Source organism: Wickerhamiella sorbophila (genome assembly GCF_002251995.1).
Source record: "Wickerhamiella sorbophila strain DS02 chromosome Unknown contig3, whole genome shotgun sequence".
Lineage (NCBI taxonomy): Eukaryota > Fungi > Ascomycota > Dipodascomycetes > Dipodascales > Trichomonascaceae > Wickerhamiella > Wickerhamiella sorbophila.
This window is the reverse complement of record NW_020194004.1, coordinates 835,859-859,414: the sequence shown is the minus strand read 5'-3', so window position 1 is coordinate 859,414 and position 23,556 is coordinate 835,859. Positions and strand designations below refer to the sequence as shown.

The 23,556-nt window shown below is 49.1% G+C and overlaps 15 protein-coding genes across 15 annotated transcripts; 7 read left to right on the top strand and 8 right to left on the bottom strand.

Annotated features, from left to right (window-relative positions):
* On the bottom strand, window positions 1-1,008 carry B9G98_02345 (Methyltransferase OMS1, mitochondrial; the record flags this gene model as incomplete). Its single annotated transcript, XM_024808902.1, has 1 exon — window positions 1-1,008. One exon carries the CDS (start codon window positions 1,006-1,008, stop codon window positions 1-3), a length of 1,008 nt encoding a protein of 335 aa, XP_024664670.1.
* Window positions 1,009-1,084: 76 nt separating this feature from the next.
* On the top strand, window positions 1,085-2,104 carry B9G98_02344 (Nucleolar protein 3; the record flags this gene model as incomplete). The annotated part of the gene is made up of 1 exon (XM_024808901.1): window positions 1,085-2,104. The coding sequence occupies one exon, from the start codon at window positions 1,085-1,087 to the stop codon at window positions 2,102-2,104; it is 1,020 nt and encodes a 339-aa protein (XP_024664669.1).
* Window positions 2,105-2,258: 154 nt separating this feature from the next.
* Window positions 2,259-2,615, bottom strand: B9G98_02343 (Signal recognition particle protein; the record flags this gene model as incomplete). The annotated part of the gene is made up of 1 exon (XM_024808900.1): window positions 2,259-2,615. One exon carries the CDS (start codon window positions 2,613-2,615, stop codon window positions 2,259-2,261), a length of 357 nt encoding a protein of 118 aa, XP_024664668.1.
* Window positions 2,616-3,151: 536 nt separating this feature from the next.
* On the top strand, window positions 3,152-5,266 carry B9G98_02342 (hypothetical protein; the record flags this gene model as incomplete). Its single annotated transcript, XM_024808899.1, has 1 exon — window positions 3,152-5,266. The coding sequence occupies one exon, from the start codon at window positions 3,152-3,154 to the stop codon at window positions 5,264-5,266; it is 2,115 nt and encodes a 704-aa protein (XP_024664667.1).
* A 64-nt stretch (window positions 5,267-5,330) lies between these two features.
* Window positions 5,331-5,910, top strand: B9G98_02341 (hypothetical protein; the record flags this gene model as incomplete). Its single annotated transcript, XM_024808898.1, has 2 exons — window positions 5,331-5,872; window positions 5,904-5,910. 2 exons carry the CDS (start codon window positions 5,331-5,333, stop codon window positions 5,908-5,910), a joined length of 549 nt encoding a protein of 182 aa, XP_024664666.1.
* A 22-nt stretch (window positions 5,911-5,932) lies between these two features.
* B9G98_02340 (Protein MSN5) lies at window positions 5,933-9,562 on the bottom strand (the record flags this gene model as incomplete). Its single annotated transcript, XM_024808897.1, has 1 exon — window positions 5,933-9,562. The coding sequence occupies one exon, from the start codon at window positions 9,560-9,562 to the stop codon at window positions 5,933-5,935; it is 3,630 nt and encodes a 1,209-aa protein (XP_024664665.1).
* Window positions 9,563-9,763: 201 nt separating this feature from the next.
* Window positions 9,764-12,634, top strand: B9G98_02339 (Mitochondrial presequence protease; the record flags this gene model as incomplete). Its single annotated transcript, XM_024808896.1, has 1 exon — window positions 9,764-12,634. The coding sequence occupies one exon, from the start codon at window positions 9,764-9,766 to the stop codon at window positions 12,632-12,634; it is 2,871 nt and encodes a 956-aa protein (XP_024664664.1).
* A 39-nt stretch (window positions 12,635-12,673) lies between these two features.
* B9G98_02338 (Ribosome production factor 1) lies at window positions 12,674-13,555 on the bottom strand (the record flags this gene model as incomplete). Its single annotated transcript, XM_024808895.1, has 1 exon — window positions 12,674-13,555. One exon carries the CDS (start codon window positions 13,553-13,555, stop codon window positions 12,674-12,676), a length of 882 nt encoding a protein of 293 aa, XP_024664663.1.
* Window positions 13,556-13,950: 395 nt separating this feature from the next.
* On the bottom strand, window positions 13,951-15,381 carry B9G98_02337 (Mannan endo-1,6-alpha-mannosidase DCW1; the record flags this gene model as incomplete). The annotated part of the gene is made up of 1 exon (XM_024808894.1): window positions 13,951-15,381. The coding sequence occupies one exon, from the start codon at window positions 15,379-15,381 to the stop codon at window positions 13,951-13,953; it is 1,431 nt and encodes a 476-aa protein (XP_024664662.1).
* Window positions 15,382-15,681: 300 nt separating this feature from the next.
* Window positions 15,682-16,389, top strand: B9G98_02336 (Nudix hydrolase 15, mitochondrial; the record flags this gene model as incomplete). Its single annotated transcript, XM_024808893.1, has 1 exon — window positions 15,682-16,389. One exon carries the CDS (start codon window positions 15,682-15,684, stop codon window positions 16,387-16,389), a length of 708 nt encoding a protein of 235 aa, XP_024664661.1.
* A 138-nt stretch (window positions 16,390-16,527) lies between these two features.
* Window positions 16,528-17,895, top strand: B9G98_02335 (Mannan endo-1,6-alpha-mannosidase DCW1; the record flags this gene model as incomplete). Its single annotated transcript, XM_024808892.1, has 1 exon — window positions 16,528-17,895. One exon carries the CDS (start codon window positions 16,528-16,530, stop codon window positions 17,893-17,895), a length of 1,368 nt encoding a protein of 455 aa, XP_024664660.1.
* A 75-nt stretch (window positions 17,896-17,970) lies between these two features.
* Window positions 17,971-18,813, bottom strand: B9G98_02334 (Peroxisomal coenzyme A diphosphatase 1, peroxisomal; the record flags this gene model as incomplete). Its single annotated transcript, XM_024808891.1, has 1 exon — window positions 17,971-18,813. One exon carries the CDS (start codon window positions 18,811-18,813, stop codon window positions 17,971-17,973), a length of 843 nt encoding a protein of 280 aa, XP_024664659.1.
* Window positions 18,814-18,927: 114 nt separating this feature from the next.
* On the bottom strand, window positions 18,928-21,141 carry B9G98_02333 (Sexual differentiation process protein isp4; the record flags this gene model as incomplete). Its single annotated transcript, XM_024808890.1, has 1 exon — window positions 18,928-21,141. The coding sequence occupies one exon, from the start codon at window positions 21,139-21,141 to the stop codon at window positions 18,928-18,930; it is 2,214 nt and encodes a 737-aa protein (XP_024664658.1).
* Window positions 21,142-21,235: 94 nt separating this feature from the next.
* B9G98_02332 (Mevalonate kinase) lies at window positions 21,236-22,435 on the top strand (the record flags this gene model as incomplete). The annotated part of the gene is made up of 1 exon (XM_024808889.1): window positions 21,236-22,435. The coding sequence occupies one exon, from the start codon at window positions 21,236-21,238 to the stop codon at window positions 22,433-22,435; it is 1,200 nt and encodes a 399-aa protein (XP_024664657.1).
* Window positions 22,436-22,483: 48 nt separating this feature from the next.
* B9G98_02331 (putative mitochondrial transport protein FSF1) lies at window positions 22,484-23,434 on the bottom strand (the record flags this gene model as incomplete). The annotated part of the gene is made up of 1 exon (XM_024808888.1): window positions 22,484-23,434. The coding sequence occupies one exon, from the start codon at window positions 23,432-23,434 to the stop codon at window positions 22,484-22,486; it is 951 nt and encodes a 316-aa protein (XP_024664656.1).
* Window positions 23,435-23,556: the final 122 nt, after the last annotated feature.

The window sequence follows — 23,556 nt, the reverse complement described above, 5'->3', positions numbered from 1 at the left end:
CTACTTAAGATCTTTGGGCACCTTGAGGACGTAGAAAAAGATCGTTCCAAAATGGAACCTGGTTTCCTTCTCGACCTCGAGTCCGGAATCTGCTACGATTTTGCCAATATCCAGATTCCAGCGGCATCCCCATTCTTCAGCACGGGAGGCGGCTTGGCGGTCCATTCGTTCGTTCATACTCTCAAAGTAGCCTCGTCCATGTTCCAGCAGAACAATCCGCCCTCCAGGCCTGACAAGCTTTTTCATGTTGTCGAGGGCCTTATTGGGGTCCTCGTGGGAACATAGGCCGAAGGACTCGTAGACCGTGTCAAATTTTTGATGAGATTTGGCCGTCAGGTCGACAAGATTCTCTGCTCTGCCCTGCACAAACTGAACATTTTCGAAATTGGCAAACTTCTGGGCGAACTTCTCCTGCGTGACCTCAAGCATTGGCAAGGAGCTGTCCAAAAAGGTAATACTGCTGACCTTCTTTGGGTTCAGGTACTTGAGATTTCGTCCAGTCCCACAAGACACCTCGAGTGCATCACCCTTGACATACTTCATGAGCTTGCGGCGCATATACCAGATGTACGAGGTGATTTCTTCGAGCCAAATCTTATCGTCATACTCTCGGGCTAACCGGTTATATACAGGAGTGGTATCGTGGCCCTCAATAACCTTGATTTCGGCTGCGTCGATGATGTTACCCTCGGAATCAACTTTCTTGTAGGGGTTTTCGTCGCCAGTAGCCTTGTATTTTGTATCGCTGAGATAACGGAACCCAGCTATGCCGCTTAAAAAGTATAAAGTAAACAGCGAGATTGCTAATATCTTGCGCTTTTTCGGATCACTGTTGATGTCTTTCAGGAGCTGCGACACTGAGAACGACGACTTTGGCTTTTGTCTGAGCATCTGACTTGTTGCAAACCCCCTGGGTTGCACAAAATTTCGCGGCCGAGCATTTAAGGCCCAAAACTGGCCGAACCTGACTGCGAAACTTGCTCCACTACGTCCAAATATCCTGAACATGACCAAACAGGACAGGTGATGATTAAGCAGACAGGTTTATTTTTTCGTGTCCCAAGAAATATTGTTCCTCATTAACATGTCTGAACAACAGGAACAACAAGAGCAGCAAGACAGCCGCCTTTTTGTGCGCCCACTGGCCATGAGTGTTAGAACAGCCGACGTCGAGGATCTCTTTGGAGCTTACGGTGAGCTTGCTGACGTCAAGCTGATGCGTGGATACGGTTTTGTCGAATTTAAGAAAGCTGAGGATGCAAACAAAGCTATGAGCGAGCTGCATGGTCGCGAGTTCGAGGGCGACCAGCTGGTTGTCGAAATTTCTAAAAAGCGTCGTCCCCGGGAAGACCGCCCTCCCCGGGAGCCCCGGGAGCCCCGGGAGCCCCGCCTCAAGGCAACCCACCGTTTGCGAGTTCAGAACCTTGCACAGGGCGTCTCTTGGCAAGATCTTAAGGACTTTGTGCGCCAGGCTGATGTGCAGGTTGCTTTCACCGATGTTTCGCGATCGGGCGATGGCACCGGTATCGTTGATTTCGCTTCCCAGGAAGAGATGGATAAAGTCGTTTCGGAATTGAACGACCGGGACTTTAAGGGGTCCAATGTTAAATTCGAGGTTGACCCCGAAGGACCCCCTGAGTATGCACCCCGTCGTGAGCGTCCCCGCTTCGAGAACCGCGGCGGCCGCTTTGGCCGTGACCGTTACGAGGACCGTGGATATAACCGTGACCGTGGATATGACCGCGACCGTGGATATGAGCGTCGTGATCGTTACGAGGACCGGGGTTATGGCCGTGACCGCCGTGATGACCGTGGCGGCCGCTACGATCGCTACCCTCGTGACCGCGATGGTGTCCGCGATGGTGCCCGCGATGGTGCCCGCGATGGTGCCCGCGATGGTGGACGGGACCGCTACTACGATCGCTACAACCGCCGTGACCGCTACGACCGTGATCGTTCGCGTTCTCCGAACCGTTACGAGGGCTCTCCTCGCTACGAGCGCAACCGCTCAGCTTCCCCCAAGCGTCAGAGCCGTGACGGTGACGACAACGTCCGAGTGCCCGATTCGCCGCCTAATGGCGCTGGCGAGGAACCTTCCTGGTAAACGAGACGCACGCACACGCACGTGCACCCCCCCCCGTAACAAAGTATTGATTAAGGAAAACCGAGAATTGTGTACCGAGTGTCCTGTTCCGTCTCCCCCACCCGTCGACTAATTAGGTGCGACCAAGCGTAAGGGAGTTTAATTGTATGAATAATTATTTGCGTTGTTTCTTTTTATCTTTACGGCGTAGGCCAGCCATGCCGGATTTCAAAGCATCGGTGTAGTTCTGCCAGAACTGATCGAGATCTTTGGGCGAAACGATGGTCGAGATCTTGACTCGTTTAGCTTTTGTCTTGGCTCCGTCAGTTGCCCGGAACAACAAGGGGTACGGCGCGTCCGTGGCATCTATAACGGTGTCCGGGCCTGTCTTTATGAGACGCTTCTGTTCTAGGTACACAGATCCTTGCTCGCTGCTTGTTTTCAGCAGCACTGCCAGTGTTGACAGAAACCGTTCATTGTCGAGTCGTTTTTGCATGGTGACTAAGAAACCAAGCTGGGGATGGCGGATCATTCTTGTACCTCTCGCGAAGGCACTGCGTTGCAGCAAAGACCAAGCAAAATTCTAATCTTATTTATTGACCTATTTTATTCCACGCGTTTTTTCGTTACGTCCCTTTCGTCCTGCTCGTTCGTCGCGCCCCAAACGAGACGAATCGCCACTTTGACGCTTCCTCCTGCCCGTCAAAGGCTCCATATGCCCTATTTTCCAGCGCCAGAGAACCCCCCGGAGTGAACATGTGTTTCTTAGCTAATCCCCGTCCGCATGGATTAAACCGTGCGAGGTGCAAACCATGGTGTAGGGAGCTTACTGGCAAGACCTAAGACGTAGACACTATCAAATATAGTACCACTCTACGCATCTACGACTTGCAACTCACTGTACATCCATAATCTCTCAATTCCAACTTCTATCACCAGCATATAGCGGAGCTGGTTGTTCCGAGCAGCTCTTAGCTAACCCCACCGTATGCAGCCCCGCCTGCTGGGCGAGGGCTAGAAATATCATATCTAAGTCCCGTCGTATTCGTTTCCTTGGATTATCAAATTATGGTCAGTACGTTGGATCTTTTTGTAGCGGTCGCCGCAGTGGCGTTTGTCGGCTACTTTGTGATCATGAACATCTTTGGCTTTGGTGGTGACGGCGGGCAAGATGCCTTTACTGCCTCTCTGGCCAGTGTGAATAACCCGTCTGGTGATTCCGGCTCCGGCTCGGGAGTTGTTGCCAAGATGCAGAAGGCCAAGAAAAACGTGGTTGTTTTCTATGGTTCTCAGACTGGCACTGCTGAGGATCTCGCGTCTAAATTAGCGAAGGAATTGCATTCTCGTTTCGGCCTTTCGACAATGACAGCTGACCTGGAGGACTACGAGTACGAGGACTTTGACACGTTCCCCGAAGACACTCTTGTCCTCTTCATGATGGCCTCCTATGGTGAGGGTGAACCTACTGATAATGCTGCCAACCTTTGGACTTTTATCATGGAGGACGCTCCCGAGTTTTCCAACGGCGGCGACATGAAACCTCTGGAGTCAATGCACTTTGCTGTTTTTGGCCTCGGAAACTCTACCTACGAGCACTACAACGCTATTGGTCGCCAGCTAGACGCCCGTTTGGAAGCGCTTGGTGCCACGCGTGTTGGCAAGTACGGCGAGGGCGACGACGGTGCTGGCACTATGGAAGAAGATTATCTATCTTGGAAAGAGGAGTTCATGACCACTCTGCGCGAGGAGCGTGGTCTCCAAGAGCGTGATTACGTTTATGAGCCCACAATTGAGCTTGAGGATGTGTATGATCTGAGTGTGGACAGCCCTGATGTCTACCTTGGTGAGCCCAACAAGAACCACTTGGCTGGTATTTCAAAGGCCCCTTTCACTGCTCACAATCCTCTATTGTGCCCGATCAAGGATACTCATGAGCTTTTCAAGGATAACAAGCGTAACTGTGTCCACGTGGAGTTCGATACTTCTGATGAGAACATTCGCTACACCACTGGTGACCACCTGGCTTTCTGGTGTCAGAATGAGTCAATCGAGGTCGACCGTTTCCTCAAAGCATTCGGCTATGAGAACCGTCGTGACGATGTCTTTGTCGTCAAGAAACTCGATTCCACTACTAATGTCCGCTTCCCTTCCCCTACCACTTTTGACACCGTCACCCGGTTCTTCCTGGGCATCAACGGGCCTGTTTCTCGTCAGCTGTTAACCCAGTTGGTTGGCTTTGCTCCTTCCAAAGAAGCTGAGGACGCTGTTCGTAAGTATGGTGCCTCTAAGGATATGTTCCATGAGTCAATTGCTTCCAAAAACTACAACCTGGCCCGCCTCTTGTTAGAGTTGTCTAATGGCAAACCCTGGGACCGAGTGCCCTTCTCGTTCCTAATTGAGAATATCCCTCATCTTCAGCCTCGTTACTACTCGATTTCTTCCTCCAGTGCCGAACAGCCAAACACTGTGTCCATTACCGCTGTTGTTGAGCGCAACCGTGGTCCTGATGCCGATTTTGATTGCCATGGTGTTGCTACTAACAACATCTTTGATATCAAAGAGGCTATGGCTGGTAAGACGACCGGAAACTTCAAACTCGATGGTGCCCGTGGCTCTTACACAAAGGGTGATGCCATCCGTGCTCCTATCCACATCCGCCACTCCAACTTCAAGCTTCCAAGCAAGGCGGGTGCACCTATCATCATGGTTGGTCCTGGTACTGGTGTTGCGCCATTCCGCGGTTTCATTCGCGAGCGTGCGCACCTAGCCAAGTCTGGCAAGGAGATCGGAAAGGCGGTGCTATTCTTCGGCTGCCGTCACTCCAAGGGCGATTTCTTGTACGAGGAAGAGTGGCCGAATTACACCAGCGAGGAGACTGTTGGAAAGATCGACGGGCCATTCACAGAGTCCAACTTCCTTGAGCTTCACACCGCCTTCTCCCGTGATTCCGACAAGAAATATTATGTCCAAGATCGCATGCGTGAAAATTCCAAGCTGGTGAATGAGCTTCTGTTGAAAGGTGCCTACTTCTACGTTTGCGGTGATGCTAGCCGCATGGCCCGCGAGGTACAAACCACTCTGGCTGAGATCATTTCCAAAGAACGTGGCATCGATTTCGACGAGGCTGAGCGCATTGTTAAAAAGATGAAATCTCGCAACCTCCTGCAGGAGGATGTGTGGTAAATCGTATAGATTCGATATGTGTAAGGTTTAATGACTTAGATCAGCCTGTTTGTGACGGTTTGACATGCAGGGATTCCGCGAGGATCTCATTCACAGAACTGAGCTATTGAAATTCAAGGAGACTCTTCTGAAAGATCAACTTAACACTTTTAGATTGCTAGATTCTAGTGTTGCTGATCTCACGGAAAAATATCGTGTAATTTGTAGCGAGACCGTCGAGCCATCAACAGCGCTGCAAGTTGACGAGCTGAGGAAGCAGATAGCAGATCTGGACGTCGAAAAATGTCACTTGAACGATCTGATCCAGCAAAGCGAATCAGGTCTCAATGAGAAAAAGCAAGTTGCGCTCGTCCTAGATCAGCAAAACACAGCCTTGCAAGATCGAATCTCGCAACTAGTTCAAACAAATGAGGCCAAACGAACCTTGCTCGCCACGGCTCGAAATGATTTAGCAAAAAAGCAAAAAGAACTTGCCGAAACCAAGGAAAAACTAGCAGAGCATGAACTGCTAGTACAATCTCTAGCACAGGAAAGAGAAAGAACTGAGCAGGCCTACATTGACCAAATCGAGACGAAAACAAAGGAGCTTTCAGAATTTTACGAGCAGTTATGTAGAGATGGTCAACGACTTGACCAGGCGTTAGCCACATTTAAGAATAATTAGATCTAAGGGGCGCCACCAAACATGCTAATGACAGCAGCGGAATCGTAGGCATCTTGGGGCTCGTGTCGACGACTGACACGATGTTCCACACGCTTTTGTGTTCGTGATCGTGTCTCTTCATCGTTGCGTAACACCTGCCAAGTGGTCAAAAAGTCCAGCATGATGCCGCGCTGCTGCTTATGGGTACGGGCGGTAAGTAAGGTCTCCTCTAGCTCCTCGAAAGCAACAACAGGAGTTTCAGGAAGAAGGCTCTGTAGCTTGGCCAACGGCATGTTACTGTTGGCCCTTAGTAGCATGTAAATTGTAGTCAAAATGGCGCCAGACTCGTAATGACTCTCATGGAGATAAGGGTCAGAGAGAATTCCCAAACAAGCAGGAATGATTTCATCGCAAAAGTATGCAGCAACGTCCTCTCTCTCCAACAGACTGGGTATCAGCAGGTTGCGAACAATGAGACATGTGTTGAAGCAGCATCTTCCGTCTTTGAACAACATGATATGCCGGCAGAGAGATAAAATAGAAAAAAGCATATTGTTGTTAGTAGTACAAAGCTCCCGCAAAGCCTGCTTGCGTTCAGTCTGTTCCGACTTGACACCAACTTGACCGACAAGATCGATCAAAAGCCGGTCCACGATAGCTGTGAGCTGTCGGAGTAGGTGCTCATCCATCATCTCGTCACTAAGATCAGCATCTGACTCGTCTATGCTTTCTCCTTCCATCAGTTGGAACCCATCTTGACTCTGTTTCTCCCACTTTGCTACTAAAACCTGATCAATTGTGCGTAAGAGGGGCGGCATAAAATCAACAAGAAAAGTTGGCATGAACTTGATCGGACAGTTCTTGACAACATTTCGGACCACTAATGAGATCATATGCCGCCAACAGTGGCTGGTGATTCCTGCTGTTTCGCCGGCCAGCGCCCGGAACAACAGTTCTCCCATTCCTTCAATCTCAAACATAGTCTCTTCCAGCTGTGTGATGGACCCCAACGTGAGAAAGGCATACTCTCTAGTATAGCGGACAATATGACCAACACTGTCAGCAAAGTCGCGCAGCGTCTTTGATGCTTCGAGCGTCTGGTTCTCAAATTCGTCCTTGGTTTGCATGGATACACCAACTTGCCAAAACCTTTCTGTGCATGAGACCTTGACAAACTCCTGAACTTCAAGCGGTAAATTTGTCCAATTTGCTGGGTTGTGGTAGGCAAAAATCTGGTAAATAAGTTGCAAAATGTGAGGCAAAATCGGCTGAACTCGTGGCTTCCACATGCTGAGCAAGTGTAAATATTCAGGAGATGTGCGTTCCAGACGTTCGATGGAATACTGAATAAAAATACGCGTGGGGCGGATGGGGAAAATAGCTTGCCACTTGCTCTTCAGTTCGAGTTTCAAAGCTCGGCCGGCATCGTCCATGGGCGCTTCCAGCAACTTGGGACCAAACAAGCCGCGCGATTTGAAGTACTCAGCAATCCTGACAACACCAACACGTTCCATAAACCATTCAAGATCCATCAGGCCCTGCATGGTAGACTCGTCAGTCCAGGATTGGAGAACTGGATCAACAATGAGTTGGAACTTCTCGCTCTTGTTGGGTAAGGATGATCTCTGTGAAACGACAAGTAAAAAGGATTTGAAGCTGACACTCTCGTGTTCTCTGACTTTTCCACTGCCCAGCAAGTTTGAGATAACATTTTCCAAGTCATCGTAGACTTGCATCAGGGACTCAGGGACCATATAAGCCAAACGGTTCAGCTCGGTTCCTGAAGAGTTACGGAGCTCCTTGACCCGTTCACGCTCTTCATCATGCTCTCCATCTTCAGGGGGATATTCATAAGTGCAAGCTTTCAGAACTCGTTCAAGAATGGAAAACATGACTTTGTTTTCACTCTTGAGCAGAGGAGCGAACTGGACCAAACATTCGATAATGCGGGCATGCATAGTGGTATCACGGACTTCTAGATGAAGCATTTGCTCGTTCCACTCGAGAAGCATTGCCATGACTTGCTTTTCATCTTTCTCACGCTCTTCGGCAGGTCTCCAAATTTCCCAGCGAGACACACCACGCAATGCGGATTCCACAATGGCAAGCTGACCACAGCCGAGGATAAATGCAGGCTCATTTGGTCCTAGAGGCGTTTTGTTCATAACCTGCCAGCCTTCTTGAGTCTGGAAGAACCCAGTCATACCTTCGTGTAACCAGGTAAGAGCCTCGAGAGGTTTATGGCAGACAATAAGTCTAATAACATCCTCCATGTAACGTCTGTAAGAGCCGAAAAATTGTTGGGCCTCGGGGCTGGAATCAAAGTCTATTGCCATGTACAGATGTGAGAGATGTGTTTCAGGCATATTTTCATATCTGATACAGCGTTCAGATGCAACTTTTAAGAGATCGGGCAAGAATTTCTCGACTTTGTACTTCCCTAGTATCTCATCATGGCGAAGGATCGAACACCAAAATTGAAGTGAGATACCACTAGCCATCAAGCTTGGGTGCTGGCTGATTTTCAGCAAAAGTCCGAAGTAGCCGTCGGAATCAATGTCGGTTTCAAGGGGGAATTTTGGTGAATCGAGGTAATCCCCGAGCCCGACAATCATTTCAATGAGCTTTTTGGAGAAGACGTATTCGTCTTCCTCGGATGGGTCCATGGAGAGCTTGTAATAAACGCCAGCCAGCCACTGGATACCTTCTGGTTTCATGACCTCACCGATAATTGAATTAAAATCTTGACGTTGATTATAATTGCGAGTAAATAGCACGTGCAAGTTGTCGCAGGCAAGAATACGAACGCGGAGGTTAGGGTGTTTCATCGCGGCAGTGAGGGTCGGCAAGAGGTCGGTTGTTCGGATACTGCGAGCACACACCCAGTAGAGACAAGATTTTAGAGTTTCGAGGGCCTTTACTAAGTAGCGTGAAGATTCAGAATCTTGGACTTCAAAACAGTCTTTGACCATCTTCACCCATTTGGGGAGCCAGCCTTCGTCGTCAACCCGAATCCGTTGCAGAGAGGGCGAACGGGCATCGTATATAGCTCGCAGATCAGCCACCGGGGTTACAATTTCAATACATTGTGCACTGAGAATGCCACTGCGCTTCGCTGCCACCGGGTCATCCAGCAAATAGAGGTCCTCAAACAAAGTGCGAAGGATGCTAAGGGAAAGCTCGCGGCCGGCCGACGAGAGGTTCCAGAGATTCAAGAGTGAGGCATCCATGTCTATCCATCCATCAGCGGGTGCCACATCGTCTGATCGGGTATCAGTCCGAGTATCGAGTCCCCAAACACGTTTGGCAATGGAGACCCACAAATATGCTAGCTTCTCGCGGACGTAGTATGGGTCGGAATCCTGGACCTGCATTGCCAGCTGGACAACCCACGTGCGCAAGGTCAAACGCTTTTCTTCGGTAAAGCTTGTGAGTTGATATTGGATAGCGTTCTGTAGCAGCCCTAGGCCAAAGTGCCTGAGAATTCCTGTTTTGTCCGGAGCAGCTAATGACCACCCAATCCATGCACTATCCTCCCGCTGCTTGAGAGATTCCAGCATTTCTTGTGCTTTACGACGCTCATCAGATGACGTGCTCGCACTGTGAACTGACTCCAGGGCGTTCGCAATTTGTGCTAAGCTCTGATTGTCCATCGGAGGCCAAAGGTCGTGAAGGTGAGGATGACGGGTGCTGCGTCCAAACGGCAGATTACTACTCCAGCGGGTTTGGGACGAGCCGGTTTGTTTTTTTTTCGTGGCCAACGCCTTACGCCTTACTACCCTCCGATTAGCACCCCACCGTTGGGAGGATATTAACTAGTGCTTATATTTTTCATAATTCTGGACTCGTGAACCATGGATCGATTCGTGGTAAGAGATGTCATTGAGATTCCCAAATTGGGTCTCAAGGCCTCTCGACTTCAAGACAAACTGACAAAGTTAGTGCACTTGCACGTCGAGCGCCCGGATCGCAATTCCGTGTTTGCCCTTGGCTTCAAGACGGACGCCCCAGACCATACAGGTGTGCCACATATCCTCGAGCACACGGCACTTTGCGGATCACAGAAGTTCCCGGTGCGTGACCCTTTTTTCAAAATGCAGACCCGGTCGCTTGCCAATTACATGAACGCTTTGACCGGTACCGACTACACGTACTATCCTTTTGCAACCACCAACAAGGCCGATTTCCAGAACCTCCAGCAGGTTTATATGGACAGTGTTTTCTCACCGTTGCTTCGTGAGCAGGATTTCCTCCAAGAAGGGTGGCGATTGGAGCCTGCAGACCTCTCGGACCCGGATTCCCCGCTGACCTTCAAGGGTGTGGTGTACAATGAAATGAAGGGCCAAATGTCGATGCCCGCGTACTACTTCTACATGACCTACTTCCTTGCGATTTATCCTTCCTTGCAGTACTCTGGTGGTGATCCTGCGTTTATTCCAGACCTCAAATACGAAAATCTGGTCAAGTTCCATCACGAAAAATACCACCCCGATAACTGCTTCACATTCAGTTATGGTGACTTTGGGCCTGAGGAAGCTGTTGAACAGCTTTCCAAGTACCTGGAACAAGTCAAGCCTGGTCAAGGTATCAAACCGGCGTTGTCTCAACAGCAACCGGAACCTGTGCTTTTGGATAAACCCATCAAAGTCGTTGCAAAGGGACCTGTGGATCCTATGTTCGATGCCAACAAACAGCACAAAGCTTCCTTGACTTGGTATGTCGGTGAAACAGATGACTTCGTCCATTCGCTTTCCTGGAGAATTCTTGGTACCCTTTTGACAGATGGCCATGCTTCTCCATTCTACCAGAGCCTGATTGACGCAGGAATTGGCCCAGAATTTTCTGTAAATACCGGTATTGAGGAGACTCCTGCCAAGATTATGTTCACCATCGGTTTACAGGGACTGTCTGAGGACAAGATCGAAGTGTTCAAAAAGGTTGTGTACGAGACTTTGAATGATATCATTTCTAAAGGATTTGCTCAACATCGCCTCGATGCTATTTTGCACCAGGTCGAGCTGTCTAACCGAGAGATCGATGCGAACTATGGTATGTCTCTTCTTCACCGTGTTGTCGCTCGGGCATTCCACCCTAACGATGACATGATGGAGACTATGGACACTGAAAAGCTGATTGCAGAGTTCAAGTCTCGTCTAGCTAGTAGGCCAGACTTTTTCCAATCTGAGCTTGCCAAGATGAAGGCAGCCCCGCATTTCGAGTTCATTATGGAGCCAGACACTGAGTTCGAGGCCAACCGCCAAGCTAATGAGGAAACTCGTTTGAAGGAAAAGGTGGCTAGTTTGACCGAGGAGGACAAAGCCACTATTCGGAATCAGGCCTTGGACCTTGCGCAGGCTCAGGGTGAACCTCAAAATGTCGAAGTCTTGCCTACCGTTGGCATCACAGACATTTCCCCAAAGGCTACAAAGTATCCTGTTGCTAAGTCTACCATTGGTACCACCCCATTGTACACTCGTGAGACACCGACTCAAGGTCTGAGCTATGTCCGCTTGTTTAAGGACCTTGGGTTAATCAACAAAGATCTGATGCCCTATATGCCCATTTATTCCGCTGCCCTCACTGGTGTTGGCACTGAAAAGCATACCATGGCTGAGCTAGAGGATTTGATCAAGCTGCACACTGGCGGAATCGGTGCCTCTGCCACTTCTGTTCATAGACTTGGTGAGAATATCGGCGTTGGCTTGTCTATGGGTGCTAGTGGCTTGGACTCGAAGCTCGAACAGATTTACGAGCTTTTGACAGAGGTTATCACCACACCTCTATTGGGCAATGTTTCCAAACTCAAATCGATCCTCGATGCAAGTGCTGGTAGCATTATGGATTCTATGTCTCAATCTGGTCATCGTTATGCCGTTAATGCGGCCACTGCCGGAGTTTCAGCTCGTAAAGCACTTGACGAGCGACTGGGCGGCATCTCATATGTCAAACTGCTGAAGGGCCTCGCCTCAATGAGTGAGGAGCAGCTTCGTGACAATCTTGTGCCCAAACTTGAGACTATTCATTCTGCTTCCTGGTCCGGCCGTTTGGGTCTCACGTGCACATCGGGTGAAACTGCGAACCATTTACCCTATTTGAAGAATCTTGTTTCCAAACTCAACTATGACGGAAATGCACCACGTCAAGTTGATGTAACGTTATCACCACGTCGTACTTCTATTCTTTTGCCCTTCCAAGTCAGCTATGTCGGTGCGGCTATTAAGGGTGCAGACTACTTCAGTAAGGACGCAGCGGCTCTCCAAATTCTCAGCAGCTTGCTCACTCATCGTCACTTGCACACTGAGATTCGCGAAAAAGGTGGCGCATACGGCGGAGGTGCTTCTTACAACGCGGGAGATTCTGTTTTCACCATGTTCTCTTACCGCGATCCCAGTCCCGAGAACACACTCAAAACAATGCAAAATGTCGGAAACTGGGCCATCGAGCAGAAGTGGACTCAGCAGGATGTTGAAGAAGGTGCTGTTAGCGTTTTCCAAGGAATTGACTCTCCTATCAGCCCTCGTTCTGAAATCGCCTACGAGTACGGTTCAAACCTTACCGATGAGCAAAGGCAGCTTCGTCGTGAACTCCTACTGGGAGTTTCACCCCAGGACTTGCAGAGGGTCGCTGAGGAATATCTGAGCAATTTTGAGAGCGAAGGTAAGTCTAGCTATGCTGTGCTAGGACCTAACGAACTCGGATCTCAGTGGACCAAAGTTGAGCTGTAAAGTATTCAGCCACTGCAATCTGTATTGTACATAACTATCTCATAAATAAAACTTACGCTTATCGCGGTCCATGTCGGGGCGATGCTCCCAAGAAATCTCATCTCTAATGCCTTTTTGAAGACGGCGTAAGCGGAGGGTAAACTGGGGTCCTAATTCTTGGAGTCCTACCTTCTCGTCACTTCTAAAGATATAACGATGACGACGGAAAAAGATGAAATCACGCTGATTGTGTAAAGTGACGACCTGCCTTCCCTGGAACTCTGGGCGGTGGGGGAATAACGACTGAAAGAGGCGGCCGACGGTTTTACCCAACCGCGTCGAAAAATTGTTCAAGATCAGCTCCGGGATGTGATCTGTGGCTGAACCATGATTTGAAATACGCTCAGGGAGAGTCAGGCTCGATACACTGAAGTAGAATGTAGGCCCCCCGGGCAGATGGATAAAGGTCAGACCGTTTACAACCTTCTTGTCCTCATTGATAACGATCACATCGGTATAGTCACGATTGGAACAAAGCTTTGCAATATCTTTCATTTCGAACTGCGATTTGCGCTTGACGAAGTGGGATCCAGGGATGATCTCCAACAAAAGTTCTGCAAAAACATACGCTTCTTTGTGGGCATTTTTGTTGGTAGTGATCAGTACTTTGGGCTGTTTTCCTTCCTCAAAATACTGGTCGAACTCGTCGCCTTCAACCTCGGTGCCGATAGTCTCATCGTAGACTCTCTTAGACTCGATAGTTGCAGGCACATTATTTTTCAAACGCTCTTCCTTCAGCTGCGGATCAGCTTCCTCCTCAGTAGCACGGCGAGCACGCATTTGATGTCTTTGCTTATTCCGCTCATGCTTAATGGTGGCTAAGAGCTTTTCGCGACGCATTTTGTTGCGAATGCTCTTCACCTGTTCTTTTTGCAGAGGCATGCCAGAAGATAAAAATTTCTTAGATCAGCTGGAAAATTACCTTTGATTTTGAGGTCAGGTTTAGACGGTCAAAAATCTTTCGCTACCGAATTACTGGTGATAGAAGCTTGGCTCATACTTGAAGTAATAGGTAAGAGACTTGAAAACGTTACCGCTAGCACAATAGAGCCCGTATATCCAGGCAGTCGATATAGAATTCCACAGTCGGACCCTTCTTCAGCCTCTGCGTTAGTGGTTTAGTGGTAAAATGCGTCGTTGCCATCGATGCGCCCCCGGTTCGATTCCGGGCTAACGCATTTTTTGGACGGAAAATATATCCAAAATTTTTTGTTTTTAGGACAGCTAGAGGTTGAAAAAGTACTTGATAAAAATATTTAAGTAGATAAGTAGCTAACTTATAGAATGAGCCAAGCAGAGCCGCAAATCATGAAAATAACGACCACAGCGGTGAGAATGCCAGCTCCAGCTTTGTCGGCAGTATCGATGTTCAATACTTGGGCAGTGACGGTACTAGAGTTGAGACCAGCATTGCCATAACCGTAAACACTATTAGTGCCATTGTTGTTATCATTGGTACTTGAGTCAGTGGTTGGGGGACCATACAGTTCACGGGCAGTATATGCAGCAGGTTTGGAGGAAATCAGCAAAGTATTGAAAGTGTCCAGTGCACAAATCTGCTCACCAAGACCATAGTAGCCGTCCCATTTGTGCACGGTCCAGTCCAAACCGCATGTGTGACCATCAGTACCTCCGGAGCAAGACTGAGCAGCCGCTTCGGCGGAGGTTTTGATGAACGGCATAATCTCGTCGTACATTTGTGGAACCATAAGCATAGTGAGGCCTAGGAATCGCGAGAAGATACCCTTGAAACAGCGCTGATCGTTGTTACAGCGAACTGTACCTCCATTTAGTGGCATACAGGCTGCTTCGTACATGATTCCATTTGAGAAAAAGACCTGTGCACGGCCCCAAAGATCCTCCAGGCGATTGAGCCATTTAGCGTCACCGGTGTAGTTGTAAAGATAAGCACAACCTGCCATCATCAAGCCTTGGTTATATGTCCACTCATAAGGGTGGAGCGTAGTACAATTACCCGCTATAGGGGCACCATCAATCACCCGTAGGTCGTGTGAGCCATTAATTGGTGGTCCAATGAATTTCACGCTGACGGCCCAGTCCCAGATTTTCTCTGACCAGTCGACAAAAGTCGAATTCTCGGTGAATCGAGCCAAGCGAGCGGCCAGATGGAACAGACAGCCATTGGAAACCATATTCTTATAGTCATAACCGGCATTCCACGTATAGATTTGCCAGCGCAAGCCACCACCGCAGTTCTTGTCATCCCAACGTGCAGCCATTGTATTCCAAGTAGCCTGGGCAAAGTACAGCCAAGTCTTTGGCCAGCCCTTTCCGGGAGCGGTGAAATTCTTCTCGGCAGCTTGCATAGCAGAAATGCCCCAGAAGGCCTGATCATCGTTACCCTCCGTGGAGGTTTGGTTAAAGGTCATGTAGTTCCAATAGTCACCACTTTGGTACAGCAGCGAAGAGTGAACCAAGCTGTTATAGGTGTCGTTATTGTTGTAAAAGCCATAGTCGAGCATGGTACCCCATGCTACACCCGCTTCCCACCAGTAGTAGGGTGGGGAGAACATTCCCGGTGAGTTACCACTGTTATTACCGGTATAGTAGTCCATCAGACCCTGGGCAACCAATGCAGATGCTTTGCCAATACTAGTAGCGCTAGTAATATCAAGTTCAACGCCCAAGACGCTTGCAAACATCGCAAATACGGCCAGGGCCGTTGGAACGAACCCGACTAACTTCATGTCGGACTTTGGATGAAGCTGAGTAAGATGGTACGCGAAAAAAGGATCTACCGGAAGCTGGGGGGGGGGGGGGTGGTGAAATGCTAAATTTAGCAGAATATCGGGCTCTTCGCAGAGAGATTTGCACACGAATTTGAGACTGGATCGATTTTTGTATTGCTCGAAGCAGTAAATATTAGGGGCACAAAACTTGCAGGTGTTTTCACTTTCCAACTTATGCTGCAAAAAAGCCTCAACCGCTTCGCCTAGTACCCTGGTCTCCCGGATCATGTGACGGCTGACCGTTCTCCCCGCACCCACATGTCGGATAGAAGCGACCAGTTGTGGTCGGTGATTCCTCGGAAGCGCCTTGCGGCTACGCTTATGATTCTTTTTGACGGCCCGGAAGAGAAGGAAGTTGTTTTGACCGTCAGAAGCTTGAGCCTCCGGTCGTACCCTGGTGAGGTGTCTCTGCCGGGAGGCAAAGTGGATGGATCTGAGGACTGGTGGGAGACGGCGTTGAGAGAAGCCAATGAGGAAATTGGGTTTTCCACACACAATTTCAACGTCGAAAGGGTGGTGGCAATGCCCGCTCATTTGAGCAGACATCTTCTATTTGTTCGTCCCTGCGTGATAAACGTCACCCGCAAAGACGGCAAGCCTGTGAGATTGAGCGACATTGCAGCCAAGTTGAATGCCAGTGAAGTTCTTTGTGCATTCAGTGTGCCGCTATCGACGTTTTTGACGGATTCGTTCTTCGACTCAGAGCCTGCAGAGACCGTCTGGAGTGGCTCATCATGGTACTTTTACGTGTTTGGCTTCGAAAAGAACAATTGGATTTTTGCAAACGTCCAAGACGAAAACAAAATCTCTCGCACCGCAGTCACTGGATTGACCGCTCATATGCTAGTCGACTGTGCTAGATACATATATAAACGCGATCCGGATTTCCCGCACCTGCCCGAACTAGGATATTTGGTGGGAGTAGAACATGCACTAAATACCGGCCAGTTCATGTCTCGTATATAGCTAGAACATTAGATTGAAAAAAATAGCCTCTTGCCCAGAATTGCACACGCCGAAGCGCTTACCAAAGAAGGCTAAGCGACGCGTGTGCCCGCACTGTCCTTCGCCTCTACTTGAGTTACTAAACAACCTGACAAGAAGATGCGGGGCCTCATCAGATTATTTTTGGCTCTGTTACTTCCAGTAGCTCAGGCGGTCTCCTTAGATATCAAAAGCAAAGATAGCGTGAATGCCGCCACTGCATTAATCGCCAAGGGCCTCATGGACTACTACGACGGCAACAAGTATGGAGGAACAGTCGGTATGATGACCGCTCCGTACTACTGGTGGGAAGCCGGCGCGGCTTGGAACAGTATGCTAGAGTACTGGTTCATTACAGGTGATGAGACCTACAATCCTACTGTCAAAGAGTCTCTGCTGTACCAGGTGGGTGCCAACAAGGACTATTTGCCCAGCAATCAGTCCACAACGGAAGGAAATGATGATCAAGGGTTTTGGGGGATTGCAGCCATGGCTGCTGCAGAGCGGAACTTCAGCAATCCCAGCGAAAACCAGCCTGGCTGGCTATACCTTGCTCAAGCAGTGTTTAACCAGATGGTGACTCGCTGGGATACCGAGAACTGCAATGGTGGATTGCGTTGGCAGATTTACACATGGAACGCGGGATGGGACTATAAAAATACTGTATCAAATGGATGCATGTTCAACCTGGCTGCACGCCTGGCTCGTTATACCGGCAACCAGAGCTATGCTGATTGGGCAGACAAGATCTGGGACTGGTTACAGGAAGTAGAGTTCCTGAACTATGATAGTGGTCTGTTCAAACTATACGACGGTGCACATCTTGAAAATGAATGCAAAAACCACACCAACATCGAGTGGACATACAACTATGGCCTGCTACTGTCCGGGTCCGCTTTTCTCTACGATTTCACAAACCAGTCCTCCGTTTGGGAAGAACGCGCTACCGAGCTTTGGAACCGTGCCAAGGTTTTCTTCGACAATGGCGTCATGTACGAAGCGGCTTGCAATCCTATTGGTGGCACTATGCGCTGTAACAATGACCAGCGCTGCTTCAAAGCAATCTTTTCCAGATTCTTGGGGCACACCGCCACTTTCATCCCTTCTTTGCAAGACGACATTATGTCGTCCCTCGATTCCTCCGCTGCTGGAGCTGCTCAGTCCTGTAGTGGTGGTACTGATGGACATACCTGCGGATTAAGCTGGACGTATAGCGGATGGGACAACTATTATGGCCTAGGTGAACAGATGTCTGCTCTTGAGTGTATACTCAACACCCAAATTCTAACGGTTGCCAAACCATTGTCTAAGAGAACAGGTGCAACATCCAATGGGTCAGAAACTGCCGGCTCCACGCAAAAGACCCTCAATAACCCGCTCAGTGATCAAACAGTGATCACGGGGACAGACCGTGCAGGTGCCGGTGTGCTCACGGCGGTTATTCTTGTTGCGCTTTTGTCAATTGGGTTCTGGATGATCTGGAAATAATTATAACAAAGATCCTGGACTTGAAGAAGTCTCAGACACCGTATTATGTATGAAGAGAATGTAAATTGTTGACTTTTATGCATCAAATGGTCCCTGCGGGGTTGTACTCGCAACAGGCGATCTGGAGTGCAGAAGAGGGTCTCCAGCAAACACCTTGGCGAAGTTGATATGCTTTGGAGGTATATCATCATCAAAGTACCCGTGATCAATCAAAGCAGTCAAAAGATCCTGATCTCCGATACTACCAACGGGACGATGAGGCATAGAGGGCTCCCTGTTGAAAACTAGCCGTGCTACATCAATCAAAATGTTGGCAGTCAACCCCCACACGACAATTTTATCCGGCTCGCCGACTTTCTTCTCCATAGGCGGGATTTTGATATAGTGCTGATGAAAACATAACCCTCCCCAGTTCTCCCTCTTGTACTCGTAGAATTGCGGGGTAAGAAAAGAAGACAACGGCGCAGTAAAGATACTATGAACTTCGCTGGACCATGGACCTTTGCCGAGGAACTTGGGAATATTGGCTCGACTCAATTCATCTCGAGGAACCTTCAAATAGCTCACACAAGGAACAACCGCCAAAAACCTCGAGCTCATGTACGCTGGAAGCATGCATATGTCCTCAATTGAAGATCCGCCAGGGAGATCGGAACCTAGAGGAAACCTGATTTCTTCATATGCCTCTCTCCGCGCCACTTCCACCGGTGATTCGTTAGCATCGTCAGCCTTGCCGCCGGGGAATGCTGCATCACCTCCATAGCTGATTTGCTTGGATCGCACTGTCACCAGGCAGCTTAGTACACCTTGGCGGTTGTCGAATAGCGTTACATACACCGCCGCCCTGCGCTTAAATGGAATCCTGTTCCATACCGTCAGTGGATCAGCCAGCCGGGAATTCACCAGTCGCTTAAGCATGACAAAGAGCTTCGGGAGTTTCCGCCAGTAATCTGGGGTAGAGCCATACGGGGATAAATAAATAAAATCAAAAGTATAAAGATGAGTAGAGAGTGGGAATAAATATAGTTGGGGTCACCATTTGCTTGGCCCAAAATATTGTCCTGGTTGTAATTGCACCAAAGGCTCAGACCGAGCATCCACCGTGTTGTATGCTCCAACCGTCCCCCACCAGTCGGGGGCATTGATCCCTCTGCCTTGCATTACGGCGAGAATAAGCGCTTGACCTACGGCAACGCTCAAATCAAGGGCAGCAGAAAGAGTGTAGTTATACTTTGCCCACCAGCTGAACCAATTTTTGCGGACCCAGAAGCCAAAAAACAGTCCAACTGCAAGCCAGAGGTTGTAGTTGTAGGGCGTTGCTGGGGGGAGCATTCCCGAAGCACTGAAAAATACTGGCCAGTGAATGAAACGCATAACTGAGCGGGGCCACTTTTTGAGCCACAACCAAGAAAGCAAAGGTAGCACAGCGCCTACTATGAAAAAGCTCAGGATACCCGTATAGATCTTGAAGTGTCTTTCAGGACCAATCAAACCCCAAATGATGCTGCTCACGAAAAATGTTCGCGTGGATGCACAGGTATAGCCTAGTGCCTGGTTGGTTTCACAAATCTGGTCTATTCCTGTAGTCACCCAATAGTTGACGGCCACCTGTGAGATGCCGCTCAGAACTGCACCCATAAATTGCACCCAAAACAGTGTTTTAGGACAGAGCTTAATATAATGCCCCAGTTTCATGCTCTGGGCAAAATTGATTGCCATGAAGTTAGTATAGTAGACAATGGCCTTGAACAGCATCATTGCAAGTGGCCTTCCCGGAAGCATGTAACCAATCATGAACTCTGCGATTACATTGAGACCAATGAGCATAGTTGTGGTCGCATAGATGATGGCAATCGGCACCAGCATAACAGCCGATATGGTAAGTCCCAGAAAGAGATAACCAGCCGGTAGACCGGTAGGGAAGTGTAGCACCATTGCTAGCAGAACGGCAACGCAGATCACGACCAGACCACCATACCACCAGAGAGAAGGTTCTTTATAAGATCGCATAAGTCGCATATGGACATCATCGTCATCATTCAGGGACGTTTTCCAGTAACGGAAAACGTCAGCAGAGTCAAAAAGCAGAGAATGAACAACTGTAGCCACCAATACAGAGAATGCCATACCATATGAGATGGCAAATGAGGTCGGCAAAAACAATGGGGAGTAGCTCTGGTACTTGTCGAGATCAAAATTGCCGTCTCGAAGCACTTTGGTCACATCATACGACTGCTGGTATCTGTCCATAGCGGCATTGCCGACCATGGGTAGATAATGGCCCCACCACACATTGGAATAATGGACGATTGGAACAACTAACCAAAAGAAGGTAACCATTGCCGCGCCTATATTGATCAAAGTTCCCAGGGGAGGAATTAAAGGAGACCCTAGGAAGCCCGCCACCTGGTTCCAGTCAAATCCGATAGGGAAGAGGCCTAATCCACTGATGGTGCCAAAAATTTGGTTGATAATAATATTGCTCGGGGCGATCCACGCTGCAAAGTCAAAGTCTGATAGGAAAGGAGCCAACAGAGATGGAAACCATTGGTAGCACGAGCCCACTGCAGCTACGATTAAAAAGAACTTGAGACGGCTGATTTTCCAACCGTTCGCAATATGGTTGTACTTCATGTGGATATTTGTCAAAAACGTGACTGTAACCAGGTTTGGTGGCCAAATCATAGCAGCAGGATACACTAGGATTCGTCGAACGAAGCCACTGAGACCCAACCCCACGAGCTGGGTCGAAAGAACCAACATGATCTCGAACCCCCAATTGCTTCCCAGAGAATTGTGGTAAAACTCCCGCAATGTCACAATAATATCTGGACCATATCCTACTCCCACGCCCAAGTTCAAAGCCATCACAACAATCAGACAGTGCTCCTTGATGTTGAACGGACCCGGGTTAAGCTCCATCCCAAAAATTTTGTAATTGGGCACTAAAACGTCCCATAGACGGCCAAGTGGCCAAGCAATAATGGCCCCAATGTAGGGAGTCAGTGTAGCAGTCGGCGAGTGTAAGAAAAAAATCATGTTGGCCCCACTCAAACAGGTCACCACAAGAGTGCCTAAAACCCACATTCTAATTGTCGATTGTGGCAGATCTGGATCATCAGTGTTAGGAACAGCGGCCCTTACTTCGGCATAAGGCGAATTCTCCTCAGGTGTCGCCTCAATCAATGTCTCCCGCTCCTTATCTGAGGAGTTTCGACTAGGGCGGCGAAACCGTAGCCGTGCCATGTTGGATGACAAAACTGTATCTGTCCCGAGCGCGGAAGATCCCACCCACCACTTGAGGATTTAGTAGAAGGAATAGCGAGATTCCCTTGAAAGCATGTTTGTTGTTTCAGCGCCGGGAAAGGTTATATTGTACGGTGAACACGCAGTTGTGTATGGTGTTCCAGCCATTGCCGCTTCAGTCTCTCTCCATATGTACATGTTCGTTGTGGACTCGAGCGATCCCGACGTGATTGAACTGGATTTTCCGGAGGTTGGTCTCGTGCGCAAGTGGAGGCGCTCCGAGCTCCCATGGTCAAGTGTTTCTGAAGCTGGCAAGCTGCATCAAAAACTCGATCCCGAGGTGCATTTAGCGCTAAAAACCCTGCTGGCTCCTGTCACAGATCCGTTCGAGAACGCGGCCTCACATGCTTTCTTGTATCTTTATTTGCATCTCTGTTCCGAATCGTCTGCTGGTCAGCGGTTTGTCACTAGATCAACGCTTCCTGTGGGCGCTGGTCTTGGTAGTTCTGCATCATACTCTGTTGGCTTGGCTGCTGCTCTGCTCAAGCTGAGTGGAAAGATCCAAGATCCCTCGACGTCTTTGAGCGCCGAAAATCTTGAGCTGATCAATGGCTGGTCCTTCCTCGGTGAGAGCTGTATTCACGGAAACCCATCTGGAATTGACAACATTGTGGCTACTCGTGGTGGTGCAGTATTGTACGAGCGGGGCGCTGCACATGGGTCCTCCAAGATAGAGCCTTACGACTCGTTCCCACCTCTGGGGCTGATATTGACCAATACTAAGGTTCCTCGTCAGACCTCACAGCTAGTTTCCGATGTTGGCACATTGAAATCGCAGCTTCCCGAAATTGTCGAGCCAATTCTGAACGCCATTGCCGCAGTGGTTTCTCGTGCGGATGGGCTTATCAGGAGTAATTGCTCTGCCGAGGAGTTGAACGAATCACTTCGGGAGCTGGCCCAAATCAATCACGGCTTGCTTGTGTCTTTGGGCGTCAGTCACCCGTCTCTTGAACGCGTGAGACAGATTGCTCACGAGCTGGAAATTGGCCAAACTAAGCTTACAGGAGCCGGCGGCGGCGGATGTGCTATCACAATTGTCGACGGAGAGGTTTCTGGGAAGAGATTCAACATGCTCAAAATGGCACTTGGAGATGAGTTTGATCTGTTCGAAACCGAGCTTGGCGGACGTGGAGTGGGAATGGCAAATCTTTCGAGCTCTTTCGAAACAGACCAAATCAGCCAGCTCAAAGATGCAAGAGATTTCCATGAGCTCGGTAACTGGGTCTACTGGTAAGTAAATCGAAGTTGATCTATCAATGTCTATAAGCTAGAGTCCAAAAAATTACAAACCTCGATTGTACCAAATACGTTTATTGGCAAACTCTTTTTCGAGGTGAGAGCCATTGATATGTGTTTTTGCGGGAAAAATGCCCAGAGTGAATGGCAGGATCGCAAACGAAACGGTTGCAATCAGTCCTAAGTTTACGGCGGTAACTGCCCGCATGGATTTATTCTTGAGTACACCTTGCTGCAATCGGTACAGCACCAAAGGAGGGACAACCATTACCGGCATTGCTGTGACAGCCCTGCAGATTGCAGTTTCGAAAACAGCCTTCTTAGCGGCCGTGCGTGATTTCCCGAGAGGTTTATTAGTCTTTTCTTCAAACACGGTGATGCCATTCTCAATTTCCTGGCGACGCATAAGATAGACGTTGAGCATTCCTGCAGACACGACCGCAGCGAAAGGAACTAGTCGCGAGAGTAGTGCTCTTGTGCCTACCGAGAGGCTTTTGATTCTAGGAAGCAGGGAATTCAGACCAACTGCGACCGAGCAGGATCCCGAAACTGCTAGCACGTAGTTGGTGATTAGCTGTGAGGTAGAGAGAGGGCTAGATTTATTGGCGTTTGCATAGTTAACAGCCACATTCAAGCTCTGGTTAGCCACCTGCCAGAAAAGAGTCCCAGCAGTGCCCAGATTCGGCGTTAGCATGCCCACCGTAACAACCAAGTTGGAAAGCACATACGAAGACATGCGAAAAGGAAGGGTCACGATTTCTCCGGTATCCGGATGTACCGAGGAGTCCACAAGTCTTTTAGCGCTCCAAACTTCCTCGTTTAGTGGGCGCTGACCAGCTGAGCACTCCGCCAAAATGCGCTGGGCGCGGCGAATAGTCTCGTTCGAGTTGAACAATGTCAGCGGGTTCGAAACTTCTGCTGCCTGCCGCACACGGCCCCAGTATGTGTCTAGATCATACCGGCTGGCTGGGATCTGGATGCTTTTCTGATCAGTCATCTGGCAACGGATCCATGCCAGGCATTGGTGTAGATATAGTGCGAACGGCCCGCTTCCAGGAAATAATAAAGCGGCATCCTCAAAGGTTGAAACGGCTGTGTGAAAGGATTTTACATCCAAAA